At 40.4% G+C, this 23,396-nt stretch overlaps 2 protein-coding genes across 2 annotated transcripts in view; one reads left to right on the forward strand and one right to left on the reverse strand.

Annotated features, from left to right (window-relative positions):
- The window catches only part of Bbof1 (basal body orientation factor 1), a 26,708-nt gene extending 13,015 nt beyond the window's left edge, over positions 1-13,693 (forward strand). Inside the window, exons 5-12 of the mRNA XM_029540691.1 lie at positions 513-593; positions 3,805-3,875; positions 5,656-5,800; positions 7,262-7,755; positions 8,554-8,655; positions 10,069-10,143; positions 10,301-10,415; positions 13,554-13,693. Coding sequence (XP_029396551.1) covers positions 513-593; positions 3,805-3,875; positions 5,656-5,800; positions 7,262-7,755; positions 8,554-8,655; positions 10,069-10,143; positions 10,301-10,415; positions 13,554-13,568 — 1,098 coding nt within the window. The 3' untranslated portion in view covers positions 13,569-13,693. The remainder of the gene's footprint in view (positions 1-512; positions 594-3,804; positions 3,876-5,655; positions 5,801-7,261; positions 7,756-8,553; positions 8,656-10,068; positions 10,144-10,300; positions 10,416-13,553) is intronic.
- Positions 10,791-23,396, reverse strand: part of Aldh6a1 (aldehyde dehydrogenase 6 family member A1) — a 21,960-nt gene continuing 9,354 nt past the window's right edge. Inside the window, exons 3-12 of the mRNA XM_021201469.2 lie at positions 22,751-22,825; positions 22,456-22,617; positions 20,875-20,953; positions 20,000-20,302; positions 18,565-18,686; positions 16,966-17,155; positions 16,591-16,772; positions 14,124-14,303; positions 13,688-13,786; positions 10,791-12,598 (exon numbers count right to left, since the gene is read on the reverse strand). Of these exons, the coding sequence (XP_021057128.1) occupies positions 12,494-12,598; positions 13,688-13,786; positions 14,124-14,303; positions 16,591-16,772; positions 16,966-17,155; positions 18,565-18,686; positions 20,000-20,302; positions 20,875-20,953; positions 22,456-22,617; positions 22,751-22,825 (1,497 nt within the window). The 3' untranslated portion in view covers positions 10,791-12,493. The remainder of the gene's footprint in view (positions 12,599-13,687; positions 13,787-14,123; positions 14,304-16,590; positions 16,773-16,965; positions 17,156-18,564; positions 18,687-19,999; positions 20,303-20,874; positions 20,954-22,455; positions 22,618-22,750; positions 22,826-23,396) is intronic.

A 23,396-nucleotide genomic window follows, 5' to 3' on the forward strand; every position in this document is an offset into this window, starting at 1 on the left:
GGTCTACAAAGTGAGTTCCAGGACAGCCAGGGCTACACAGAGAAACCCTGTCTTAAAAAAAAAAAAAAAAAAAAAAAAAAAAATTATAATAGAGAAAGTTGTTAAGTAATTATAATGTTTGTTTGCCTTCCAAAGCTGGAATTATAGGTGGGTGCCACATCTACCTGTCTTTTACATGAATTCTAGGGGTCTGAGCTATTCTCTTTTTTATGTTTGGCAGATTGTGTAATCTGGTTCCTAAGATTTCTTCCAATTTAAGAATTTTATTGTTTTGTGATTCCATATTTTGTAAATCTTAAGAGAGTATATCTGAATGTCCTAGGAACTGTTATTCATAAAAATCTTCAAGAAACTCAATGTCTAGTAATTGTGGAGACAGTAAAGGAAGATGTGCTAAGAGGTGATAACATTGATTCTGTGTGTTCAAGATTATATGATTGACAGTGTATGTTCAGAATTCTCTATGAATATGTCCCACTCAATCTTTCTTTTAAACTTTTTTTTTTTTTTAGCTGAAAGAAAATTTAAGGAACTCAGAGAAGAACTATCAGGAGACTCTTAGAAGACTAGAAAGCAGATTTTTTGAAGAAAAGGTATTAGTATTAAGACGTGCTTTGTGGGCTGGACCTAGCCCTCCTGCACATATGTTACAGATGTGCAGTTTGGTTTTCATGTGGATCTCAAACAACTGGAGCAAGGACTATTACAAAAGCTGTTCCTGTCTGTGGAATTGGTTCTAGCTGGGCTGCCTTGTCTGGCCTCAGTGGGAGAGGATGAACCTAGCCCCACAGATACTTGGTGTGCCTCGGTGGGGGGATACCCAGAGGGAGCCTCCATCTTCTCAGAGGGGAAAGGGAGTGGGGAGGAAGGTGAAAGATTGTGGGAAGGGGTGACTGGGAGGGTGGGCAGTGAGCAGGATGTAAAGTGAATAAATAAAAATAAAATGAAAAGAAAAATAGTCCTGTATGAAAAAAAGAAAAGAAAAGGAAAAGGAAAAAAGAAATGCTTTGTTTATTAGAACAAAGGTATGTTCATATGCACTATGAGCATTCCAGCATTCCATTTGGTATCTTGATAGAAAATATTATCAAGTAGAAGAAAATAAGTGTAGGGACATGCATTGGTGTAAACCTATGATTGTGGGAGGCTGTGGAGGTAGAAAGATCTTGAGTTCAAAGCCACCTCATGGCAAGTTTTATGCCAGCCTGGACTATACTAAGACTAGTATAAAAAAAAAAAATTAAAGTAAAGTACAATTGAGGGAAAACAAACTTTATATTCTATGAATCTCAGTATCTAATCCTTTTTCTTCTCCACTTAGATATTTCTTAATTTTTAACTGATAAATAAAAAATAAAATTTGTACATTCTAATGGTGTACCATCCAGTTTCTCAATATCTTTATACAATGCTTAAGTTAAACATACCTTTTCAATTTGTTTCTTACTTTTTTGAGATAAGGTCCTATGTAGCCCAGCTTGCCTTGACCTTACTATTTAGTGGGTCTCTGCCTTGAACTCTTGATTCTCCCAGAGGTGTATATCATGACCCATTATAATTGATATCTATCTGCTCATAGAAGTACCCTTTGTGATGGACCTTTCAAAATATTTTTTCTATCTTTTAAAAACACATTTTACATTGTTATCAATAGTCAAACTGCTGTGTAATAGCTTATATATAACTATAACTTAGCACACAAGTCCACATTTCTCATCTTATCCACTCTGTGTTCGGTAGTTTTATGCCAACTTGATATATGCTAGAATCCTCTGTGAGGATGGAGCTTCAGTTAAGAAAATGCCTCCACAGGACTGGGCTGTAGTGAAGTCTGAGGGACATTACTTCAACAGTAGTGGATGTGGGAAGGCCCAGCTCATTATGAATTGTGCCATCCCTCTGCTGGTGCTCCTGAATGCTATAAGAAAGGCAGATTGAGCCAATACCCAGCATTCCTCAGTAACATCTGCACCAGCTCTTACCTCCAGGTTCCTACTCTGACTTTTCTCAGACTGTTGTGGAAGTGTAAAGCAAAATAAACTTCCCAATTTGTTTTTGGTCATGGTGCTTCATCACAACAGAAACCCTAAGATACCCTCTTCACTTCCCCTGGCCTCTATAACTACCATTCCAGTCTCAACTTCCCTGAGATTATCTATCATCCTTTTACCCATTTTGTGGTGTTATGGATTGAACACAGGATATTACACCCCACTGCTGAGTCTTCCAGCCACAGGTAAACCTTTCTAGATTGTATTTCTGAGGGAAATCATGTAGTTCTTGTCTTTCTGAGTCCTGCTTTCAGTAAGCACAATAATCTCTAGTTCTATTCAAGTTGTGACAAATGACAGGATTTTGTGTTCCTTTTTATTGCAATAGCATTTCATTATGTACACCCACCAAATCCATTAACCAGTTAGTGGTAGGCACTTAGGTTGTTTTTATTCCAGAGTGTAGAACTATCCTCAAGAGGGACTACCATCTTGTCTTCACAAGGCTTACAGCCTCAGCTTGTTATTTTCTCCTCCTCTTTTTCTTTTTTTAATTTTCAAGTTTGTTGAGATGGAATCTCACTATGCAGCCTTGATTCACCTGGACAAGAAATGTAGATCAGGCTGGCCTTGAACTCACAGAGATTCCTCCTGCCTCTGCCTCCTGAATGCTAGTTATTATAGGTGTGTGCCACCTTGCCCTGTACATTCTTCAGTTTTAAAGTTAGTGACTTTTTTGTTTTGTTTTGTTTTGGTTTGGTTTGGTTTTTTTTTTTTTTCAAGACAGGGTTTCTCTGTGTGGCCCTGGCTGTCCTGGAATTCACTCTGCAGACCAGGCTGGCCTGGAATTCAGAAATCCACCTGCCTCTGCCTCCCAAGTGCTGGGATTAAAGGCGTGCGCCACCACACCTGGCCTAAGTTAGTGACTTTCATCGTGTTTTGTTTAGCAAAAGCTATCATCTTGGCTCTGCTTCTAAAATAAACGTCTCTTTTCCTATTTTATGCACATGCCATTGTTCTAGCTTGCTTTTCTGTTTCTGTGTTAATCACCATGACCAAAAGGACTTGGAGAGGAAAGGATTTATTTCATCTTCCAATTTTCATGTCACACTCTATCACTGAGAGAGGTGAAGGCGAGAACATGGAGGGAGAAACTGAAGCAGAGACCATGGAAGACTACTGCTTACTGGCGTGCTCCTAGTCTCCCTTGGTCTGCTATCTTTCTTATTCAGCCCAGGCCTACAGGGGGCCTCAGGACCTCCTACAGGAAGTGGCCATCAAGAAAATCCCCACAGACATGAACACAGGTCAGTCTGATGGAGGCAGTTTGTCAGTTGATCCCCTGGAACTGGAGTTAGAGACAGCTGTGACCTGGCATGTTGGCTGCTTGGAATTGAACCCCAGTCCTCTGGAAGAGCAACCAGTGCATTTAACCACCTAGCCTTGTCTCTAGCCCCATACTATCCTTTTGCTGGCTCTTTCCTCCACCAAATCTTAAGAGTTCTTTATATCAGAACAGGAATATTTTTAAGTCTGTTTATTTAATTTTATGTGTGTCTGTCTGAGTATATGCATATGCACTTTGTGCCTGGAGGGGCCTGTGGATATCAGAAGGTGTCAGATCCCTTGGAACTGAAGTTATAGATGGTTGTGAGTCACCATGTGGGTGCTAGAAACCCAATCCAGTCGAGGGAGGCATCTCTCTAGCCCCTAAACCAAGTATCCTGTTTGATGTTAAAATAAATACTTTGTGATATGCAATGTTTGTCCTTAGAAATATAGTTTTGTATTTAAACATATATTCTATTTTTAGCACCGTTTGGAACAAGAGGCTGAGAAGAGGATCATAATGCTGGCAGAGAGAGCCCACCATGAAGCTGTGGTGTAAGAGACTGTTGCCTTAGTCAGACTGTCTTTCTTCTTTACTGTCTATTTTATTCTTAGCTTAGTTTCCTGTCCTTTGGCAAGCCTTCTTTAATTCTTGTCTACCCTATTCTCTTTGTGTTCCCTACTCTTTCCCCTTCCACCCTTTCTGTAACAACATGGTAGCAATATCCTTCTCTTCGAAGTTAGACCCTGGCTATATACGTGCGTGCTGATTTATTTGAAAATGATTTTATTATATCTAGGTAGGTGTGTATATGTGAGGGAAGGCCAGTGGCACAGTGTGAGTGTGGAGGTCAGATAACTTGTAGGAAGGAAGTCAGTTCTCTTTCCCACCATGTGGGTTCCACTGGAAGAATTCTTAATATCCTTGGAAGTAAAGTTCATTAAAAAAAAAAAATAGGTCATCCAGGCTTGGTAGCAGACACTTAAAATAATCTCAGTGGTTAGGAGGCTGAGGGAAGCAGTTCACCAGTTCTAGGACATCCTAGGCTACATAGTGAGACCCTGATACAAAGAAATCTACAATAGGGCCATAATAGCCACTTTGCAGGACTATTGAAAGAGATTTGCATAAGTAACATTACAGTGTTTTTATGTTAGTACATGAACCCCCAGGTCTCATGGTTTATTTCTTGTTAATGTAACAATATAATATGAGTTGAAGCTTTAATTAGATGGTGACTCAGGAACTTGGGCTGCAGCCATCTTCTGCCTCTGTCACTTTAGAGTTCTTTAGATCTAGTCATATGACAAGGATGGAGAGGACATGGGAAACTGGTGCCACATTACTGTGTTTGAGGTGCTAGAGACTGAAAACCCAAACACGCACATCCATTCCACCACTGACTGAGCTGCAGCCCTGCCCTTTTTTAACCTTTTGAAACTGAGTCTCACGAAGTTGCCAAAGCCAGCCTTGTACATGCTATGCAGCCAAAGCAGGCCATGAACTTGTGATCCTCCTGCCTCAGTTTCCTTAATAGCTAGGATTAAAGGTGTGCTACTATTGCTAGCCTTTTTTTTTTTTTAAGAGAAAGGGTCTTGCTATATATAGCTCAAGTTGATAACCAACTTGCATCATCATGACCACGTAACACAGTTTTTCCCGTTACTGCTGAAGAAGTACTTTATCCTAAGGTCTTCATCTACCTAGTGAGTGGTTACTCATAAGTGGTGGTCCACGTTTGTCCCTCCCCCAGCTCTGGTGCTAGGGACTAAACTCAGGGACTTGAACATATTAAGCAAGTGTTCTCTCCCTGGACTACACACCCAGCCTAGCGGTGGTCAGGGTAGTGTTTGGAGGGTAAAACTGTTATTGTTCCTCTTAAGTATTTAAAACTTAGGTATGAGTCGGGCTCAGTGATAACTGCTTTTAATCAGAGGCAGGAGGCAGAGAGGCAGACAGGCAGAGAGGCAGAGAGGCAGGGGCGCAGGGACGCAGAGGGGCAGAGGGGCAGAGGGGCAGAGAAGCAGAGAAGCAGAGGCAGAGAGAGGCAGAGGCAGAGGCAGAGAGGCAGAGAGGCAGAGAGGCAGAGAGGCAGAGAGGCAGAGAGGCAGAGAGGCAGAGAGGCAGAGGCAGAGAGGCAAATGGATCTCTGTTATTTTGAGGCCAGTTAAGTCTAGAGTGCCCTTGACTTAAATTTCCCTGACCCTCTCAGCCCCCCACCCCCACTCTACCACCCAATCCTACCCCAATGTAGTAAACTTAGGCCTATATTTTGGGCTCTTAAATTGTGTGTGTGTGTGTGTGTGTGTGTGTGTGTGTGTGTGTCTATTTCAGGCAGTTGAACACTGCTGGAAGAAATGTTTTCAAAGAGAATGTTTATCTTCACAAGGCGCTTGCATACCACTTGAAGGAAGCTGAAATTCTCCAGCAAAACTCCAAGAAGATGGAAGAAAACCACTCCTGCCTTTTACAGCAAAAGGTTCCCACTCGTATTTACATTCATTTTCTTTTCTTTTTCTTTTTCTTTTTTTTTTAGAATTGTGTTGGTAAATACCAAACATTGAGCATAATACCAGTTGATAAGGAGAGTATATTGATAATTGTCTTATCTGAAAAGATTAATTACTAAGTGACTTTAAAGACACATTAAGCATGACTTATCAGAAATATAAACGTGACTCTTACCCTCATATCTTAGAATACTCATTTTGCTTTGTTCATTGTTGAACCCTAAATCATTTACTAATTGGTTTGGCTGTAACAGACTTGACATTAATGGTATCATCATATAAAAGTTTAGTTTTTTTTTTTTTTTAACCTAAAGGCACTTGAAGGAAAGTAATACATATCAGGACTATCTTCATTAATTCTCTGTAGCATATAGCTTATATCCTTAACATTTGAAAATTTTTATTTTGTGGGTATGGGTGTTTTGCCTGCATGCAGATCATCTGGAACTAGAATTACAGACAGTTGTGAGCCATCATGTGGGTGCTGGGATTCAAACCTAGTTCCTCTGCAAGAACAGCAAAGGCTCTTAACTGCTGAGCCATCTCTCCAGCTCTCATCTTAGACAATTTCTTTTTTTATTTTAGTGTTTGTGTATGCTGGACACTTCATGGCCAGGGTGGCCGATAGACATCTAAGGGTTACTCCAAACAGCAGGAGAGAAACATGAGAAAAACCAAACCAAACCAAAATCTTAGCTCCTTTACCAATCTTCCCAGGCATCCTCTCTCCACTTCCATCCCAGCAAGGCATGGTGGTGCACACCTTCAGTCCCAGCACTTGGGAGGGAGAGCAGATGGAGCTTTGAGTTTGAGGCCAGCCTGGTTTGAGGGCCTGTTCCAGAACTGCCAGTGCTATACCACACAGAGAAACCTTGTCTCTAAAAAGAAAGAAACAAATAAATAAATCCATTTATACTGCAACCTGTCTGACTTTGTTCAACTTCAAGGGACCTTTATATAGACTTGCTGGTGTTTTTTTGTACAGTTTTATTGATTTCTATAATATAAAATATGTAATCTTGCCGGGTGTGGTGGCGCACGCCTTTAATCCCAGCACTCGGGGAGGCAGAGGCAGGTAGATTTCTGAGTTCCAGGCCAGCCTGGTCTACAAAGTGAGTTCCAGGACAGCCAGAGCTATACAGAGAAACCTTGTCTCGAAAAACCAAAAAAAAAAAAAAAAAAAGTAATCTTATATGAATTATAGAGGAACTTTGAACGTTTCTTAATTAGTAAAATCAGTGGATCACTTTCACAGGTCTAGTCAAGGGCCCAAGGATATGTATTGGCTACTTTTTCTGTCCACAGAGATTTTAAAATAATTGCTTCCACCTGACATGAAGCTCAGATCCCCTTAGGTAACAGAAATTATTGAAAGACTTTAAATTCCAGGATATTTAAAGAAAAAAAAATCTCCCTTTCCTGTTTTTAAGGAAATCAATGATCTGTTGGTTAAGGAAAAGATTATGCAACTCACCCAGCAGAAATCACAAATCCAAACTCTCCAGAAGAAGGTGGTAAGCTTGGAGAATGCTCTGACCTACATGACCACAGAGTTTGAGGCTGAAGTTTTGAAACTGCAGCAAAAGGCAATCATAGAGAACCAAGCAGGTTTGGTAGAGATTGACAAGCTGCAGCAACTTCTTCAGATGAAGGACAGGGAGATGAACCGAGTGAAGAGGCTGGCTAAGAACATACTGGATGAGAGGACAGAAGTGGAACAATTCTTTCTAGATGCTCTCTATGAAGTGAAGCAACAGATTCTGGCCAGCAGGAAGCATTATAAGCAGATAGCACAAGCTGCTTTCAATTTTAAAATGAGAACAGCATGTGCGGGAAAAACAGAATACCCCAGAATCAGGACCTTTGATGGCAAAGAACAAAGTACCAATAGTGTGAACCAGGATCTCATGGAGGCTGAAAAATGGTACTAATAATGCTGAAATGTATTGGCTTTTCCTTTCCTTGTTTTTTTATTTTTATTTTTTTAATTTTTTTTTTTTTGTTGTTGTTTTTTCGAGACAGGGTTTCTCTGTATAGCCCCCTGGCTGTCCTGAACTCACTCTGTAGACCAGACTGGCCTCAAACTCAGAAATCCACCTGCCTCTGCTTCCCGAGTGCTGGGATTAAAGGCGTGCGCCACCACGCCTGACTGTCTCTTACTTTCTTTTTCTTAGTTCTTACAAATAGGAAATTTGTTGAAAGAACTTGACTAAGTCTATCTTTTTAGATATTTTATGGTGTTCCTTTACTATTCTGAGATAAAATTAATAGGTAACAATTTTTTAAAAATCAATGTAATAATTCTTAATGACTGTCATGCAGAAATCTTCTGTGGTCTACTGACCTCTGTATCACTCAGATCAAAATTCTCAAAATGTCCAAACTATCTAGAGATTTACGTGCACTGTGAACAAGTGCAGTGTCTGCGGCAGCTTCGTCTATCTGGGTGCATTTGGTTTCTCCATAGCGCTTGGTTTCCACCCATTTAAATCACAGCACATTGTGTTGTGTCTCTCATTTCATCTCAGGCCCACAGAACATTCTGGATTGACTAGCATGCTGATTGTCTTTCTCAGATTATATGGTTTTGTAATGTGCAATTTGCTTTGAAATCATTACATATCTGGTTATGGAATAGGAAATTTCTATATCTTTAGAAGAAGATAAATTTACTTTGATCACATTTTTTACCTTTCTTTTCTTTTTCTTTGAAATTCTTCAGGCCAACTACTCAAAAAAATGTGGATATTAGAGATTTGACCTGGGAGCAGAAGGAAAAAGTCTTAAGATTGCTCTTTGCAAAAATGAATGGTTTTGCTGCTAGGTAATTTCCCATTTTTGTAATGAAATATTAGGTTGTCAAACCTAGAAGGTGCACAGAAACAATGATTGTACTGTTACTAAAGACAACTCATTAAAGTCCTTAGTTACTTGTTCAGCTGTTGCAACTTTTAGACAAAGACCAGGAGATGAACAAATGAATATGGAAGCAAAAGGATCACCGATCAATCGATCAGCTGAACGTGTGGCACCTTCAGGGACACTTAACTCTTGAGCTTGTGTTGGTTTGCAAAGATGAACAAATTATTTTAAGCTGATATTTGTTTGACTTGTCTATTTTGTAGCAGAGGCTCATGTAGTTCAGGTTGGCTTCTAGCTCACTGTCTTGTTGAGACTAGCCTTGAAGTCCTGGTCTCCCTCCACTTTTCAAGTGAGAATAATACTTAGGAACTTGGTCAAAGCTCATAGTGGGCTATGTACAACTGTAAATTCAACAACAGAGTATTCGTTAATTGACCTAAGTCCGAGGAGTGTAATCAGAAACAGCAAAAATAAGACTTAGGCCATCACTTGAGCACTATTAGTGGCTTACTAAGGATGTTTTCATGTTTAACTATTAGAGTAATGTTTCCACCATTTGACTAGATTTATGCTGTTTTCATCAGCACTTGCTTGAGGTCAAGTTCAGGATTGACGTATGTGACTTCTTGAGAAGTCAGTTATATTCTATTTCCTGTTTATTAACCCTACACTTTATACTGGGCCTGTCTCCGTTGGTTAACTTTTCTATGTCCTGAAAGTCCTGTGTTGCATGTGCACAGGTGTATGTGGTGTGGGTGCCGTGCAGACGACAGAACACCAAGAGCCTTCCTTCCTCTGTAGCTCTCTACCCTTTCTGTTAACCTGGGAAATTAGCTCAAGCTTTTTCTTTGTCAGAAACTTTTTTGACCTTCACAATGAAGACAGATTCCTCCAATCCAGGCCCTTCCAACCTTTATATAATTCCTCTTATCTGCAGAAGGGGAGGAGGAGGCTCAGGGTCATCCTAGGCTACACATTGAATCGGATGTGGCTCTCTCGGTTGGAACCCATGTCTTCTTGCTTATACAGCAAGCACTCTCGCCCACTGGCCCATCCTCCTCGTTCCATGAAGTTCTTTTGTGGGATGGGAACTTCTCTAGGTGTTTTGATCACTTCTCTCATTCAGCCTTGCCTTCCACTAGCAAGCATTTCCCATGAATACCTTTATTATGATTGTCTCCAGAAATACTTGTTTATTGAATTCAACATTTTTGAACTTTAAATAGTTATATTTGATTCCTTATTGCATCTGTGTTTATAAAATGCATTCTGAAAATAGAAATCCTATCCAACTGAAATGCAACTCAGCATTTTAAGGGTAGGAAGGCACAAGGACACATTGCCTCATTTGTTCATTGATGTTTACCCACCACAGGAAATACAGACAGAATTCTAAGCCTCCTGTTCCAGACCATATTATTTATGGCAGTGGAGAAATGAAAGAAACTGGGTAAGATTCTCCAGCCAGAGTTATGAGTAAGAACCTGATCACAGTGCCCTTTGTGAATATTTTATAGCTTAGCTAAGTGAAAATGATATAGCAAGTCTGTTGTTCTGAACCAAAGTCTACACATGACTGTTGAAACACTATTTTTTCTTTATTATAGGGATGAAAATAACCTTCTAGATCAAACCTTTATCACCCAGCAAGCACCAGTATCAGACTCCAATAGAATGGTGTCACCTGGTGTTATTCCTCAAGGATTACAGGACTCTGACACAGTAAGGAATCTGCTCTCTAATCAAACAATATGATTGTTAGCTTTCACTATGTGATGTCTTGCTAGCTCATGGTTGTCTACTACCCAAAGGGCTCTCAGGGTGATCATAGGCAATGTTATAACAATGTCCATACTAATAAGGTGTATTACATAACTGGCGAGAACCTGTGGATTACTTGTGGAATAGGTAGCTCTGTCAGATGTGCACTGGGCTATCACTGTTTCCAGTGCTGCGGAGTGAGCCTTTGTGCATACTAGGGCAAATGCCCTCACTTGTGAAGTCACCCTCATCCTATCTTTTATATAGGTCCTTATAAGTCTGGCTCCAAGCACAAATCACTGTAACCTGGAGAACAAAAGAAGGAAAAGGCCACTGTTTTCAATACTGTATTTTCCCTAAGGCTTTTTTATTTGCACTTTGTAATTCATAATCAGTAGAAGCTTACAAAATTCGACGAAGCCAATAAGGACAAAAAGGGAAAACGCTGGTTTTCTGGTTTAGTGATATTAACCCAAATGTAACCAAATATAAATTGCATCTAAGAAACAAGAAACCCTTTTGAGCACAAGTAGCTGGTCAAGTCTGTTAATTGTAATTAGAAATAACACAATTCTGATTAGTTGTAATTTTTTAAAAGTAACTTCCTTAATATCTAAGGAAAAATTAGGAGTCTGTGATTAAATTCTACTTGGATTTAGATAATAACCACTTTTCAACCCAGCCCAAAATTGTTGGATTAAATTAATATGAACTGTGTTTTATAAGAAAACAAAGGGCATTGCAGTCACAAAGTATAAATGTCTACTTAGCTTTAGGATGGAAAACAAAAGAAAATCAGAGTTGTGTTTTGTTAAAGTGACTGAAGCTCTGAATTCTGCCAGAGCTGGTTACTCTAATAATCTTAGATCCAAAGAGTAGGGAATGTCCAGATTTTTCACCACCTTTTATTTTAACTCACCAAACCCACAATGGACTGGAGCAGCACTGTCCACGCATGGCTGTACAGAACAGAGCACAATAATGACCAGTACCACACCTCACTCAGCACTAAAGATTAAGCAGAACCCATAGCTGTCTAGTTTAGAAAGTCAGGCTTCAGACAGGTCAGACAGACAAACTGTTCTGTTCAGCACATCAGTCTCTTCTGACTTAAAGTTTAGATTATCAGAGAAGCAAGCTTAAAGGCAGCTGAATAACTAGTTAAGTTGAATAAAGTGACTGAATACTGTCAAAGCATGAAACCTTGATGTTTCTAATAGCCTAATCAATTATTCTATATGAAGAATTCTTTCATTAAAAAGTATCAACTAATGAGAAATACTGCCAAAAGAATAATAACAAAATTTGGCAAATAATAGGTTAAGCCTACTTAAGGCAAGACTGTATCCACTTTCACGATTGGAGATCCTTTGATTTCTGGGTCAAAAATCATTTGTGAAGATTTTGTCTAAGGATCTATTTGCATGTGAATTAATGGCTGGAGTATTGATTTAATGATTGTTGAGGCAAACCATGAAGAATGGCACATGTAACAAAAAGCTAACTTATCACTTCATCCTGAGGTATCCTTGAGAAGTATTTTAAGACACAAGAACATGGACAATGATAGAATTAAACAGTGGCTGTGAATCACACAGAAGACAGGGGTACTGAGCAGAGAGCAGTCGTCACAATGCTAAGATATGTAAAACCAGGTTACATGTTAGTACGGGGACTGGTGGAGGACTGTATTTGAGGATGAACTGTTTCAGTGATTGGAAGATCTGTCCCTACATTGACATTCCTCCCAAGTTCAGAAAAGAATTGTTAGAAGACAGTTCTAAGCTCACATTCTAGGCAAACACTTCACACTTAACAATTACCTCAAAACCTGTGGAGACATATGGAGAACAATGAAGGCCTGGTATTAGTGTTATCCTGCACTCCCTATAACTTTGAAGGGATTGAGAGTTCTGAGAAAGAATTTAGTTGCAATATATTCCATTTTCATGGATCTGTTTTGGCAAAGATGGCACATGAAGACTGCCAAGAGCGATGGGAAATTACTCAGGCTGGACTGAGTCTTGAAGAACTTGTTTCTAACGCCCCATGGTAGGCATGACCACAGCAGGAGAGGAAAGAGTAGCGTCTTCTTCCTTCCACTGAGACGTGATAGTCTTTAACTGAGTGTAAAACTGGATGCCCTTAAAAAAAATCAGAGAGAAAGAGTCAGTGTATACTTCCTCTTTTCAAATTAGCTGTTGAGGTGGTGCTGTGAGCAGTACTCATGCTCCTATCTGAGTGATTGGTGCAACAGCGTCCACTGTTGTCCATGAGATAGTATACACAGGCATTTATGAGGGATAGAGAGATGGTTACACGATCAAAAGCTGCTGTTCCTCTAGTAGAGGATCAAGGCTTTGTTCCCAGTAGCCACATGGCAGCTCACAACCATGTGTAACTCCAGATCCAGGGGATCCAACACATTCTTCTGTTCTTTTTATTTGTTTTTGTTTTTTTGTTTTTGTTTTTGTTTTTTTTTTTTGTTTTTTCGAGACAGGGTTTCTCTGTGTAGCCCTGGATGTCCTGGAACTCACTTTGTAGACCAGGCTGGCCTCAAACTCAGAAATCCACCTGCCTCTGCCTCCCGAGTGCTGGGATTAAAAGCGTGCACTACCACGCTGGCTCTTCTGTCCTTTTAGGGCATCAGTCTCTACATGGTGTACAGACATACATGTAGGCCAGAATGTATGAGTGTGTATACATATATATTTAATCACATATAATTTAATATATAATTTATATACATAGTATAGATTACATATTTAATTATATGTAATCAAGTATTAGTTATAAATATATAATATATAAGATGCAGGAGGATCGAGAGGTAAAGGTCATGCTTGGCTACGTAGTGAGTCGGAGACCATCTGAGGATATATTAAGACCATGTCTCTAAAAAGAAAATCAATAAATCTTCGGAGATGTGTTTGTGGGTAAAGCAGTTACCACATGAAAATTAGGACCTGGTTCAAACTCCCAGAACCCATGTAAAGGTTTAGATTGTATGATGCTTTTTCCTCTAAACCTATTGCCTTGAACTACTTCCTCATAAAGAGACATTTGGTAAAATTTTGTTAACTTTTAATTTTTTTTTAGGGGCCTAGGAAATAGAGCAGCACAGCAGATGACTCCACAGTAGACGCCAAGAAGACCCTTCTGTATGTAATCTTGCTCTGAATATGTTCAAGACAGTTTCTCAAAGAAAAAGAGAATCCTAGCTCAAAGGTTACCTGTTTGCCATAGAAATTGGTGTCTCCCCTGAAGGAAGAGCGTGAGCCGGTGAAGGAAAACATTGGCAGAGGCACTGGAATGGGGACATTCACACCCACCTAAAGAGAACAAACACACATCAATGTCCAAGTGTACCCCTCAAAGGACTCGAACAGTGTCCATGCAGAAGCACAAAGGCAACAGAGAGTGATTTTATTTTTGCTTTGATTTTTTAGATTTTGTTTGGCTTGGGTTTTTTAGGGGGGGAGATACCAATTTTAAGTAGTCATCTTGCACCTGTGCTCTACCCTAAGAACTTTTATTCCTGAGGAAGAGATGGGGAATTGTGGGTAATTAAAGGGGCAGTGTTCAAACAAGCTGTAGTTGACTGATCATTGTTTATCGTCTCCTCTTCAGAAACAGCTGTAAGAATCTCTAGAAGTCCTATTCACAAACCTGTCCCACATCCACCATGTGAGCATATTTCCGGGCTGTGGCTCCGTTGGTGGTGAAGATGGCAGTTCCATTTCCATATGGGTTGTCATTTACAATCTTGATTGCTTCATCCAGTGTTTCTGTCTCCAAAACCACAAGAACTGGACCAAATATCTCCTCTTTGTAACAAGTCATACTTGGCTGTCAGTAGAGAGAGAGCCAGAAAAGAAGTCAGCTTTTTAAATTATTTTATGCATTTGACATTCCAAGTCACTATCCATTGTCACCAAAAGCTGCTTCCACACTAGTGATCTTTTATCTTCTCTTATTTCTGTCCAAAAGGTAGAAACCTTTTGAGCTACCACCATATAAATCACTTGGAATTCTTGCATTCTTTGCTTCTCAGTACTCTATTTCAAGTTCAAGGCCCAGCACCAGCACCTGTACAACTTGTTTCATTACAATTTTACTGAAGGTTACATGAAAAGTCATTTTTATGAATCAAACATATTAAGTATACCAGAACTTTTCTAGAAACTTCTTGCTAAATGCTCTGTAACAAAACAATCCACTCTCATTCATTCCTTTGTGTTGCGGGGAATATTAAAAATGAACCCGCCAACTCTCCATGCCACGCTGGACCACAGGGCTCCCTCCGGGCCATCTCTCAGTACCCCCTCCAGTTCCTCTTGCTATCACGAATCGCCCTACACACCCCACAGTCGGACATCTCAACACCTAACTACCCGGTAGAATCAAGACTCTTAAAGCTTAATTAACCTATCAGATTTATCTATCACTAGAATTACAATTTACAAGATGCCAATACAAATAATTTCAGAGCCAATTGATAATGCTAAAAGCTTTATTCCAATAGCTACATGGCAGCTCACAACCAGAGGATCCAACACATTCTTCTGCTCTTTTTATTTGGTTTTTTGGTTTTTCGAGTCAGGGATTCTCTATATAGCCCTGGCTGTCCTGGAACTCACTTTGTAGACCAGGCTGGCCTCGAACTCAGAAATCCACCTGCCTCTGCCTCCCGAGTGCTGGGATTAAAGGCGTGTGCCACCAACGCCCGGCAACATTGGACCTTCTTAAACATTCAGAACACCCTTTACCTCAGCACCTAGCCAGCTGTGTTTGTTGACAATAAGTTTTCCTCTGAAGTTCTGTAGCAAGAGACCATGATCTTTCAGGGGTATATAGTGAGGACATACAACAAAAAGCCTGCCTCAATTAGTTGTGAACAATAGCTGAGAGACTGTCACACTTTGTTTGATAAATAAAAATTAACACATGATTTCTTTTGTTTCAGTCTGATAACATGGGCACAGAGGAAGGTAGTCAATAAATACTGGGTGGTTACTATATTGATTGGGACAAGTGAACAAGTAGGAAACAGAAGTGTAAGAAAAGGGTTTTAGTTCATTATAATTTTTTAAAATCATTTTTATTTTATGTACATTGGTTTACCTGCATGTATGTCTGTGTGAGGCTGTCAGATCCTCTGGAACTGGAGTTACACAGTTGTGAGCCTCCATGTAGGTGCTGGGAATTGAACCCTGGTCTTCTAGAACAGCAGCCAGTGCTCTTACTGCTGAGCCATCTCTCTAGTCCTCAATGACTAGGGTTTTAATTGCCATTTATGGGCCAAATATACCTGTTCTTACACAGTTCACAAGCTAAGAATAGTTTCTACCTTTTTTTAATGGTTAGGAAAAAATTCAGAAGACTATTTCATGACAAAATTATAAAATTCAAATGTGTGTCCATAAATAAGATTTTTTTTTTACTGGAATACAGCCATGTATCTGTGGTTGATTTTATACTATACACCAGAATTGTTGTGACGGAAATTGCATTTTTTCAAAGCTGAGCATATTTAGCCTTCCATGGAAAGTCTATTGTAGTGGTTAATTTGTGTCATCTTGATATAGCCCAGTCATCTGGGAAGAAGTAACCTTAACTGGCCTCCTTCAGATTGGCATGTGGGCAGATCTGTGTGGTATTTTCTTAATGATTTGTGAGAGAGGGTCTAGTCCATTGTGGGTGGTGCCATCTCTGGGCAAGTGGTTCAGAGTTATATAAAAAAAAAAAAAAGCAAGGTGAACCAGCCATAGGGAGCAAGTCAGTAAGTAGCCTTCCTCCATGGTCTATTGCTTCAGTGTGTGCCTCCAAGTTCCTGCCCTGCCCTCCTCTCTCAGGGATGAACTGTAATCAAAGCAAACCAAACCAAACCAGAGACCCTTTTCTCCTTAAGTTGCTTTTGGTCATTTTTATCACAGCAAGTCAGGACATGTGCCACATAGTAAAAAGAGCTCTGGCTGGAAGCCAGAGAGAAATTTATTTCGTTTCCAGACAGAATAACTGAGCAGTTCTGGCAAGAGTTATGATCTTAAATATCTTCACTTAGAGAGGAGCAAGATTTCATAGCCCTAAGGTGTTTTTAGCTTTTGTATTTGTGAAGCAATTCAGAGTTGTTTACCTTAACATTTGAGATGATGGTTGGTCCAACAAAGTTACCATTTTCATAGCCCTTGACTTTAATTCTTCGCCCATCCAGAAGGATGGAAGCTCCCTCTTTTGTTCCGCTATCGATCAGACTGCAGACTCTCTCTTTGGCCTGGGGGGTGATCAGGGGGCCAAGGTCAGCTCCAGGCTGGTCTCCTATAAACCAAGTAGAAGTGTCTAAGGATTTTATCATAAAACTGACTGCTGAGATAAGTCTGAATGGTGAGTAGAATTAAGCAGAGGTAATAGTAGGAAAGTAACCGCTCCCCTCCAGCAAGGCCAATGCCGAATCTAAGAATTTAGTGCCTTGAAAGCAAAGGCTAAAGTTACTCAGCAGCTAACTGATTACCTGCATTGACTCGCAGATTTTTGGCCCGATCTACCAGTTCTGGCAGCCACTTCTTAGCTTCTCCTACGAGGATGGCTGTTGAAAGAGCCATGCAGCGCTGCCCAGCAGCTCCAAATGCTGCCCCGACCAGTTGGTTGAGGGTATTTTCCTTATTGGCATCTGGCATGACTACTCCATGGTTTTTGGCTCCCTAAAGAAATGCAGAAAGTACACACATCCTCCTTAGCTAAATTCACTTAAACCAAAAAATTAAGCAATGATTCTGATCTATGAGAACTTATAGAACAAAAATCCATCTTTTGTTATTTTTTAAATTTTAACTTTTGAAGTCTTGGGAATTAAACCTCGGCCTCATGCATGCCAGGCAAATATCGGTCTTTTATTTTGAGACAGAGTCTCACCGAGTTGCCAAAGGTAGTACTGAACTCACTCTATAGTAAAGGTAGTACTGAACTCACTCTATAGTAAAGGTAGTACTGAACTCACTCTATAGTAAAGGTAGTACTGAACTCACTCTATAGCACAGGCCAGAGATTATTTTTTACTACTGCTTAAGTTTAAGCAATACTAAACGGTTCCATGTGTCTTTAATCTCCTTGAGAAGCTGATATGAATTTATTTAAATCAAAACTATTAACATGGTGGGCAGGGGAAGACCCATCTACTTTCAAATTGACAGGTTGAAAAACTAATAGAATACAAAAGTAATCCAGGTATTGTATGAGGACATATAAGAGAGTGCCCTCTGTGGACTAGCCCTTTCCAACTCCTTAACAAACAAACTGGTCATGGTAAAGATGAAATAATCTTAGGGATAACCAGCTCTTTATCTTTTTTCTTTTTTATCTTTTGTTTGTTTGTTTGTTTTTTTCAAGACAGGGTTTCTCTGTGTAGCCTTTGTTGTCCTAGAATTCACTCTGTAAATTAGGCTGGTTTTAAACTCAGAGATCTGCCTGCCTCTGCCTCACTGGGATTAAAGGCATGTGCTACCTGGCTCTCTACCATATTTTAAAGCCATATCACTAGTAGAGTACACTTTTTTTTTTTTNAANANNNGNGGGGNAANCNGCCCCCCCCCCTTTTTTTTTTTTTTTTTGAAAGATTTATTTATTTTTTATATGTAAGTACACTGTAGCTATTTTCAGACACTCCAGAAGAGGGCGTCAGATCTTGTTACAGATGGTTATGAGCCACCATGTGGTTGCTGGGATTTGAACTCCAGACCTTCGGAAGAACAGTCGGGTGCTCTTACCCACTGAGCCATCTCACCAGCCCCTAGAGTACACTTTTTGAAGAAGCAATAAATAAGGTCAAGAAAGTGAAACTTTGGCTGGTACTACTTAAAGACTAATGGATTTAGTAACAGTTTTGAGGAGGAATGTGCCCTTTGTCACCAAGATCTATTGTATATTTTGAAAGATAATTATAACAATCAAATTTCACAAGGTTCAGAGACTCAGGGAGAAGACGATCAGGATGAAATGACAACCACTGACTTTTATAAGACATGGGATGAGTGGCCTGTCTACTGCAGGAGAGTTGCTAGGTCTTACACACACACACAGCCAAGTTTGAGGAGCTAAAGGGATGAGAAGTCACCATGTTGGCTTGGACCCTCTTGCCATTTCTTGATCCTCTTTCGAAGATGTACTCTCCTGCCTGGTTGGATCCCACAAAGCTGATTGCCTTGATGTCTGGATGATCGCAAATGAAATTTACAGCTTTGAAAAGAAAAGAAATGATTATCACAAAGAACTAATAGCCCATAGGCTTAACAACAGCAAATCTCTCCTTCCCCCACATTGTAAACTAACATTTGCACATTTCTACATGGAAATCTCACTGTGGTATGCTCTTTTTTCTCTTAAATTATAATTTGTTTTGTTTTTGAAATAGGGTGTCACTATGTAGCCCTGAGTGGCCTTGAGCTCACTAGACTAGGCTGGTCCCAAACTCAGGAGACCCACCTACTTCTGCCTCACAAATACTGGCATTATAGTCATGGGCCACCACACCTGACATTAAATTACAAATGGTATTTAACTTGTTTATTCTCATTAGTATTCCAGAATTTCCAATTCTAATCTCTGAAAGCCATAATTTCTTTAAACTTTATTTTCATTGTGTGTGTGTGTGTGCACACATGTGTGTACAAGTGCAACAGAAGAAAGCTTTGTGGAATTGGCTCTTTTCTCCCAAATGTATGTGAGTCCTAGGGACTAGGCTTGTGTGTCAAGTGCCTTTACATGCTGATCCCTTTAGACAAGCCATAAAGCCTACAACTTCAATTTCCTCAAATACAATAACATTCTTTCAAAACTTGACCTTTTTATTTTATCTTTAAGAGTCTGTTATATCTAAGATTCTCAGATATTTACACCCTCAGACAAGAGGTGACAGGGAAGAGTGTAAGTAAGAGCCAGAGCCAGCCCTCTAGGATAGAAGCATCTTAACTTCCCTACTTTCTGTTACAACTAGGGAAATTGTAATGTTACTTAAAACAAACTACTTAATTGCGCTCTGCCTTTATCTTCTTATCTGTAAGATGATAAAGCACCTTCCTTAAAGGGTTGTTGAGATATTAAATGAGAACCTAAACTTCCTCTTTAATCTCATCTTTCAAGGTGTTCCATTGTGTAGACTAGAGTAAGAAACATGGCTACGCCCTAGTTAGTTACTTTAGCTCACCCAAGATGGTTAAGACCATCATGTTTGAAGGTCACTATTAATAAATCTTTCATCCTAAAATACCCAATCACAGAGCTGGAGAGATGGCTCAGTGGGTTAGGAATGCTTCCCACTCTCCCAGAGGATATGAATTCAGTTCCCAGCACCCACACTGCACAGCTCACAACCACCTGTAGACTCAGTTTCAGGAGCTCCTATAGCCTGTTCTGGACCCTAGGGGTATCCACACACATGTGGCAGACACACAGAGTCACATGCACCTTAAATAAACATTAAAGATCCCAATAAATTTTTAACCCCTTAGTTTCTTTGGGAGTCAGATTCAGTAGTCATATAAAAGAGTTACCTTCATGTTGTCCATGGATGATGTTCAGGGTTCCATCAGGGGCACCAGAATCCTGAAGTAACTTAGCAAGGAACATAGTTGCTCCAGGTACTCGCTCTGATGGCTTCATTAGGAAAGTATTTCCACAAACCATAGCCATGGGAAACATCCAAAGGGGGATCATGGCAGGAAAATTAAATGGTGCAATGCCTGCACACACCCCCAGAGGCAGACGGTAGGAATAAAGGTCCATGTCTTTGGTGATAGATGGCATGGTCTCTCCCAACATGAGGGATGTCACACTACAGGCATGCTCAACAACCTCTGGAAGAGAAAAGACATCAGTGAGGTCACCACCTTTCCATGCTAAATACTACTTAGCTTTGTAACACTGTATGCGATCCTGACAATCGGGAGTGGGTCATGCCACTGACAGCGACGTGTCCTTCCATGTTCCTCAGATTCTCTAAGGGGGTAAAAAAGATAGTAAGATGCATATACGTTATTTGTGCTTTAAAAAAAATCAGTAAATTAGTCTCAAAAGTACCTGACCAATATTGCCTTAAAATTATTTTAAAAGATATTGCTGGGCATGGTAGTACACAACTTAAAATCCTAGCACATGGGAGGCTGAGGTAGAAGGACTGTGGGTCAGAGCCAGCCTTGGCTACATAGTTCTGAAGCAGCCAGTGAGCCTCTACCTTAAAAGATGAAAGAAAAAGAAAAAAAAGAAAAAAGAAAAAGAAAAAGAACCAAAAAAGAAAAGAAAAAAAGAAAAGAAAAATATACCACATGAGAGTAAAATCTACACAAAGAATCAACCTTCCCAGTGTGGGGTCTGCCTCCCATATTCTTTTAATCTCCCCCACAAGTCCAGTGAGGGGCTCCCAGCTTACGAAGGCCTCGGAATACATCTCCTTCAGCATCAGCAAGGGTCTTCCCCTGTTCCAATGTGATTAACCTGGCAGTTTCTTTCTAGGAAGAAAACATAGAAGTAGAAACCAATCCAAGGACCTTCCTTTATTTATTTATTTATTTGCTTGCTTGCTTGCTTGATGTTGGGGATATACTTCATGATTTTGTTGTTGTTTTGAGACTAGATCTCATGTAGCTCTGACTAGCCCCAAACTCACTTTGTATTTTTCACTCCTGATCTTTCTACTTCCAGCTCCTAAGTGCTGGGATTACAGGCATGAACCACCATGTCTGGCTGAATCCAGGGTCTTGCTCATGTTCACTGTGGTGGTTTGAATATGCTTGGCCCATGGGAAGTGGCACTATTAGGAGGTGTGACCTTGTTGGAGTAGATGTGGCCTTGTAGGAGGAAGTAAGTCGCTGTAGGGCTGGGTTTTGAGGTCCTATTCTTTTTTTTCTTCATCTTTTTATTTTATTTTATTTTTTATTGTACATTTTCTTTTTTACATTTTAAATGTTATCCCCCTTCCCAGTTTCCCTCCCTCCTGGAAACATCCTATCACATCCTCCCTCCCCCTGCTTCTATGAGGGTGTTTCTCCACCCACCCACTCACTCCCACCTCCCTGCCTTCAATTCCCCTACACTGGGTCATCTATTGAGCCTTCATAGGACCAAGAGGTCCTATTCTTAAGCTCTGCCCACGATAGAAGGAACCTTCTTCCTGGCTGCCTACAGAAGACTGTATTCTCTTGGCTGCCTTTGGATCAAGATGTAGAACTCTCAGCTCCTTCACCAGCACCATGTCTGCCTACAGACTGCAAACATGATGATAATGAATAGAAACCTCTGAAACTATAAGTTACCCTGTACTGGCTGGTTTTGTGTGTTAACTTGACACAGGCTGGAATTATCACAGAGAAAGGAGCTTCAGTTGGGGAAATGCCTCCATGAGATCCAGCTGTAAGGTATTTTCTCAATTAGTGATCAAGAGGGTAGGGCCCCTTGTGGGTGGTGCTATCCCTGGACTGGTAGTCTTGGTTCTATAAGAGAGCAGGCTGAGCAAGCCAGGGGAAGCAAGCCAGTAAAGAACATCCCTCCATGGCCTCTGCATCAGCTCCTGCTCTCTGACCTGCTTGAGTTCCAGTCCTGTCTTCCTTTAGTGATGAACAGCAATGTGGAAGTGTAAGCTGAATAAACCCTTTCCTCCCTAACTTGCTTCTTGGTCATGATGTGTGTGCAGGAATAGAGACCCTGACTAAGACACATCCCCATCCCCAATTAAATATTGTCCCTTATAAGAGTTGCCTTGGTCATGGTGTCTCTTCACAGCAATTAAACCCTAACTAACATTCACTAAGCACAAAGTCTACCACTGAGCTCTATATCCAGCTCCCATTTTCCTCCAAGGAAGAACGAAGCTGAGGGAGAATTCGGATGAGGGGAAGGGTCTTGACCAATGTCCTTCTATGTTGTAGAGTTAGTGCAGACAACTGAACAAGGCTCTGAAGAGGTGACCAACATACCCTAGGAAACAAGCTAGGAGACTACCCAAATTTCTTACCAGGTTTTCTTTAATGAGCTGCTGATAACGAAGCAGGACCTGCTGCCGGCTTAAAATAGATGTGTCTGCCCACGCAGGGAAAGCACGTTTGCAGGATTCAACGGCTGCATCCATCTCAGCTTTGGTGGACTGAGGAACCCGACCAACAACCTCATTGGTGGCCTGAAAAGAAGCCAACACACTTTACTCACAGCAGCAACATTGTGCTTTGTGGGAGAGCTCTGAGCCCCCACTTTGCCCCTTGCTCCCAAAATTCTAGGTTAGCAGGTTTAAGTCCCCAAAAAGTATTGCTTACTGGGTTGTGGATGTCAATCCACTTGTCACTTTTGGATTCGACAAATTTCCCATCAATGAAGAGCTTCACAGTTGGCTAGAGAAAAACACACATAGACACACAGAGGCAAAAAAGAAAAGAAAGAAAAAGAACTTTAAGTTAATTATTTTGCTTCTCTTTCTGTTGTAAAGGAAGAGTTCCGGTGGGTACCTGGACCTAGTTGCTGAGCTTTCTCTCTAGCCTCTTTCCCACCAAAAATTTAAACTTCCAATCGCAATGGAAGTGCTTATACCTTTTTTTCCCCCTTTGGTTTTTCGAGACAGGGTTTCTCTGTGTAGCCCTGGCTGTCCTGGAACTCACTCTGTAGACCAGGCTGGCCTCGAACTCAGAAATCTGCCTGCCTCTGCCTCCCAAGTGCTGGGATTAAAGGCGTGAGCCACCACACCAAGCGAAGTGTTTATACTTTATGGCACGGCTAGTAAAGTTCAAGATGGAAATAATCAAAAAGAATTTTAAAACTGAATAAAAATACTTATTTCACAATACTGAAAAACTGAAGCACACTAAATGTTATTTGAAAAAGCTCAAACTATCTACACCTGATGGAATATTATGCAGCCATTAAAAATTATAAAGAACATTTGCAACACTGAAACTGTTTAAAACA

Source organism: Mus pahari, chromosome 7, assembly GCF_900095145.1.
Source record: "Mus pahari chromosome 7, PAHARI_EIJ_v1.1, whole genome shotgun sequence".
NCBI classification, from domain to species: domain Eukaryota; kingdom Metazoa; phylum Chordata; class Mammalia; order Rodentia; family Muridae; genus Mus; species Mus pahari.